The 5,519-nt window shown below is 47.5% G+C and overlaps 1 protein-coding gene across 1 annotated transcript in view; it reads left to right on the top strand.

Annotated features, from left to right (window-relative positions):
• Positions 1-953: 953 nt before the first annotated feature.
• The window catches only part of CAPN8 (calpain 8), a 65,485-nt gene continuing 60,919 nt past the window's right edge, over positions 954-5,519 (top strand). The window contains exons 1-2 of the mRNA XM_019639585.1: positions 954-1,205; positions 4,393-4,462. Coding sequence (XP_019495130.1) covers positions 969-1,205; positions 4,393-4,462 — 307 coding nt within the window. The 5' untranslated portion in view covers positions 954-968. The remainder of the gene's footprint in view (positions 1,206-4,392; positions 4,463-5,519) is intronic.

The raw sequence follows: 5,519 nt of genomic DNA, 5'->3' as shown, positions 1-5,519 counted from the left end.
CTGCAACCCACACACAAAAGTTCAAAAGTCACCAATAGGGTTTACATCCTTAGGGTACAACAGGCCTGGGAGGTTGGAGCCCCAAGTAAAGGATCGGTACAAGGTCACAGAGCCCATAATCCGCTTTTGAGATTGGAACCCCAGGCCTTCTCTTTCTGGTCCTGGCTCCCAGGAATAATAACAGTTGACAACTACCGAGTGCTTCTTATGTCTTGATCTAAGCAAAAGTACTAGCTCACCACCCTTCTAAACAACCTTGTGAGGTAGGTCCTACTATTATCTTCGATTTTACAGATAAGAAAATTAAGGGGAAGAGGGGTTAAAGAACTTGCCCGAGGTTATTATTTAACAGAGCGAATTACTGATGGAGCTGGGATAGAAACCCAGGCAATCAGAGGTCAAAACCTTCATTCATAGTTGGAACAGTGTCCAGTTGGGCTCACTGTGATCCGCTCTGTGAATCACCCCATTTCTAATATTTTTGTCCTCCTGGCAAATATGGAACTACGCTTTTCTGGAAGGAAAGGAGGCCCCTCTGACCCCTTGCCCTCCTCCTGCTCAGAACTTCTCCAGTTCCTTGGTGCATCCTTAAACTTACCTCAAGCTGCACCACAGGCCTGCCCACCTCAGCCAATGGGCCCCCTGGGAGGCAAGAGGGTGTTGCAGGGAGGTGGGGACAGCTGAGATCCTAATGAATTTCTTAGGTTAATGGCCTGGGAGGGGCCCTAGAAGGTTCCCAGCCTCAAAATGGCCTGCTGAAAGGCAGACAGGGAAGGTGGGGCATATTTGGGTACATATTTGCTTCTGGCTGTGACTCACCTCCCTGTGGAGCAGGGCCTCAGGTGAAACATTTACCTGCTCCACCTCCCCTCCAAGCTGCCTTATAGCTCCCCTCCCAGCGGGGCAGGCCTCAGAGACCACAGAGCAGCCCTGCCTTCCTGTCTACCCCACGGAGCCCACCCACAGCCATGGCAGCCCTGGCGGCTGGCATCTCCAAGCAGCGGGCAGCAGCTGAAGGGCTCGGCACCAACCAGAAAGCCGTGAAATACTTGGGTCAGGACTTCGAGGCTCTGAGACAGCAATGCTTGGACTCAGGGGTCTTATTTAAGGACCCCGAGTTCCCAGCATGCCCATCAGCCTTGGGCTACAAGGATCTTGGACCAGGCTCCCCGCAAACGCAAGGCATTGTCTGGAAGCGGCCCACGGTAAGGAGATGGGCTGGCTGTTCGAGGGTCATGCAGGATGGAGGGCCCTCAGTTCTGGTCAGAAGTAGCCGAGGGAGGTGTCATGGCTCTGTCTCTTAAATTCCTGTACCCCATGTTTCAGAACACATCTCTCCTTTTAAAAATCTTTTTCAGAGGTGGTAAGGTATTAGAGGGAAGAGCATGCATGGGCTTTGGGACCGAACAAGTTAGATTTGAATCCTAACTCTGCCTCGGTGGCCTTGGACAGATAACTTCTGTGAGCCTCAGTTTTCTCATCTGTAAAATGGTGCTACTGGCACCTTATTTTTCAGGGTTGGTGTGAGGATTAGAGATAAAGCTCAGAGGATAGGGTCCAGCGCCTAACAGACACAGAATACGTGGAACCAATCAGTGCTAGATGTAATCGTTGGTAAGGGGTCAGGTGTGATGTTACTCCTGGAAGCTAAAGGGGTGCTTAAGGTCATGAATTGTTCTATCGGGTGGTGAGTGGAGAGGTGAGGGCTGTGGGTTAGTGAATGCAGATGGAACTCAGGGGCTCCCGGGTGCTGTCACTGGTACCAGCCAAAGCTCAGGGGCAGTGAACAGAGAACTGCCCTCCTGACACCTAAGCCCGTGACCTACATATGTCTCCTGTCAGTGGTTTAACCTCTGGGATAGGAGCCCCTTCCACACAGAGTGCTTGTGAGAATTGAGATACTCATATGAAGTATTCTGTACAGTGTCTGGCACATAAAAAGTCTCAGTGGCCCTTGGCTAGGGCACCTTTTGTCTTCTAGATCATGAATGGGAAAATTAAGTCTCCAGACCTATCTTCTTGGCCAAGGTTGAAAATGGAGGATGAGAAGCGAATTCTTTGGAAATGGTCAAATCATCCTTTAACTCCAGCTACCTCTACCCCTTCCTTTTCACTCTATCAGTTTTGCACAATGGTTCCTACTCTTGAGATAACTCCTTTGCCTTCCTGCCTACCCTGGCCCATCTTCCCATCCCCCCCGGACCTATGGGGTTCCTTTGGGATGTTGGCAAAATCAAGGTTGAGAATCATGGCTTTGTATCCTAATCTCAAGGGTTGACAGCCGTATTTCATTTCAACAGATAGTTTTTTTTTTTAAAGCCTCTGTCTTGCGCTAGGCATTGTGAGGGACGATTTAGGAAGGCGGTTGGGGAGAAACTGAAAGAATGAGGTGTGGACTCAGCTCTGAGGGAGGTTATGGGGAGACAGACACATGAATAAAGGACCGAGACATCCTGGGCAGAATGAAGGAGGTACTCACAGAGGCACGAGTGTGGCGTGGGTGCCTGGGGTGTTAGGGCTGAGTGATGGGACCACCTCAGGAAGGAGGCCATATTCCGGTGGGATTGAAGGACCCCAAGGGGCCTGGGGATGGGGAGGAGGATGGAAATGGGGGGAAGAGAAGATTCCACTTTGTGACCAAAGTCAGGCATCAGTGCACCTTTGCCTAGTTCTTCTCTTTTCTTTGATATTCTTTTATATATATATATAGATTTCATTGGGGAACAGTGTGTTTTTCCTGGACCCGTCAGCTCCAAGTCAAGTCATTGTCTTCAATCGAGTTGTAGAGGGTGCAGTTCACAGTGGCCCATGTAGGGATCGAACCAGCAACCTTGGCGTTATCAGCACCACGCTCTAACCAACTGAGCTAACCGGTCACCCCAGCCTTTGAAATTCTTAAAGCCCTTACCTTCCCAACCACATTGCCTGTTCTCTCCCAGCGTCTACATCTGATCTCACTGTTCATGTAAATATGGTCATTTTTAGACTGGATGTGCTGATTTGTGCCTGTCAACAAAATGCAATAAAATCCAGAGGATGAGGTAGCAGACCCTGATTAATGTGGAGTTGAAGTATTCCCGTTGTTCGGGGTTTTCAGATGAATAAATAAATGCTTCTCCATTCTCCCTCATCAACGAAGAATGGTCACACAGCTGCTTTTGGCAAGGCTGTGCTCGCACACCACACAGCACATTCCAGGACACAGGTTTAGGCTCTGAGTTTACAAACAATTAAATAGACCCATGAGATGGTGACGACCCTGATTCTGTCTCTATCTGGGACGTGCCGTGGATCCTGGGAAAAAAACAGCATGTTCCTAAATGCATTATCGCTTTCTCCTCAGGGGCCTCTCGGGGGCCTGGAAGAAGGTTGGGATGCTCAGAAATGAGGTGCATAATGAGTTCACTTGCTGCTTCCTTTCCCCTCCTTCCCTCACTTTCCCCTCCTTCCCTACCTCCCTCCCTCCTTTCTTCCTTAAATTGTGATAAGATACACATAACAAAATTTACCCTGGGTACGTTATATATGTGAAATCGTACAGAGGTTCTTTTGTGTCTGGTTAATTTCACTTAGCATAACGTCCTCCATGTGTCACATGTGTCAGGACTTTATTCCTTTTCAAGGCTGGATAATATTCCACTGTGTGCAAGTACACTACATATGTTTTCATCCATCCATCCATCAGTAGACACTTAGGTTACTTCCACCTTTGGGCTATTGTGGAGCATGCTTCTATGAATATGGGGGTACAAATATCTCTTTGAGACCCTGCTTTCAATTCTTTTGGTTATATACCCAGAAGTTGAGTTGCTAGATCATACAGCAATTATAGTTTCAATTTTTTTGAGGCACTTCCATCTTGCTTTCTGTAGCCACTGTACCATTTTACATCCCCACCGGCAGTTTCTCCACATCCTTGCCAATGTTTGTTCTTTTCTGGTTTTTGATAGTGGCCATCCTAATGGGTGTGAGGTGATATCTCATTGTGGTTTTGGTTTGCATAGTCCATAGTTAGGAGCTGAAGCCACAGGTTTGGGTGATGTCACCAAGAGAGAATGCTTAGAGCAGGTTATTGCTTCATGAAATGGGATCTCTAGAGAAGGTTGGGGACCCGGCCCCAGGGTTCCCTGATTCTTAGGGGTGAGCAGAGCAGAGGAGCCCTTGAAGGAGATTGAGAAGAGGTATTTAGACAAGTAAAGAGAAAGTCAAGGGCGAGTAAGGGTACAGGAGCTAAGAGAACAGAGTTTTCAGCAATAAAATGAGGTATGGGCAATACATGATCTCCTAGGTCACTTCCAGGTCTGAACTCGATGATTCTAAAGTCTACTTTACCCGGGCTGCCATCATCACTGGGCATCTTATGGCTTGTGTTTTGTCTCAAATTGCTTTCAGGAATTGTGTCCCAGCCCTCAGTTTATCGTTGGTGGAGCCACGCGCACAGACATTTGTCAGGGGGGTCTAGGTGAGTAACTGGGGAGAGCCCTATTTGCTTTGGGGGAGGGCGGGCGTGTATGGGTAATGAGTAACATCCGATTAAGCTGTTAGACTTGACCGACTGTAGTTACCTTTAAGTGGACATCATTTGCCCTATAAAACGGCCATGTCTGTACAATTATGAGCTGTCATAATAGATGCTTTTATAATTAGTAAGAAAACAAGGATCCTATCTTTCTAGCCAAGCTTTCTTTCATAGGTCCAGAATCCTGGGATTATGAGCCTTTCTTTCATATTCCCTCCACATGAGGTGCCGTGAAGCTTAGGAAGCACTTTTTTATATTTTGTTTTCTAAGTTCTAGCCTCAAGTGTCAGAAATTGAGGTTTTCCTCCAAAGCACGTTAGTGTGGTTGAGCTCCCAGGCCCTCCTGATCCCAGGGCCTCAGTGTCTGTGTTGGACGACACTGATATTTTAGGGGACAGCATGGCCCTGAATTGAATTTGCTGGGCTTCCAAACTGCCATCCGGTCACAGCTGCAAAATGTAGAACTGGAAATGAAAGCTGTGAGGAGACAAATCCTACTTGGTGAAAATCAGCAAAACAAACAAAATCTCAGCATCTGCACCGCCCCGATAACCTTTATCTTTCAGGAGGTTCCCCTCCTTTTTTTTTTCTCCTTGTTCTAGCCGGAAAACTCAGTCTCCTCAGCCTGCTGGAAACCTGTATGATTTTGAAAATCACAAGGGCATGTTATTTGAAATGCCTCCAGTGTTCTCTCCTTTAATGAGTGTAGCAAACCATCCCCTTAGCCAGAGCTCATGTAATGATAAAGCAGTGAGAATGATTCGGGGTGCCACACACAAACGTGTGCCCCATTTCCTGAAAACCTCTGTGGCCTCAGCCTTTGTGTCTGGGTCCCAGAGGTGTAGCATTCTGACCTTTCCTGTGCTGGGTACGTGCGGCGTGCCTTTTACTCCCCGCTAAATGTTGCTCCTAATTTAGCGTGTGTCTCAGGGAAATGCAACTTCCTGTCTTACGCTTTTAGCGGCTTCTTTTTTTTTTTTTTTTTTTTTTTTTTTTTTTT

The sequence above is a fragment of the Hipposideros armiger genome, unplaced genomic scaffold, assembly GCF_001890085.2.
Source record: "Hipposideros armiger isolate ML-2016 unplaced genomic scaffold, ASM189008v1 scaffold_45, whole genome shotgun sequence".
NCBI lineage: Eukaryota > Metazoa > Chordata > Mammalia > Chiroptera > Hipposideridae > Hipposideros > Hipposideros armiger.
This window is presented reverse-complemented; position numbering and strand designations above follow the sequence as displayed.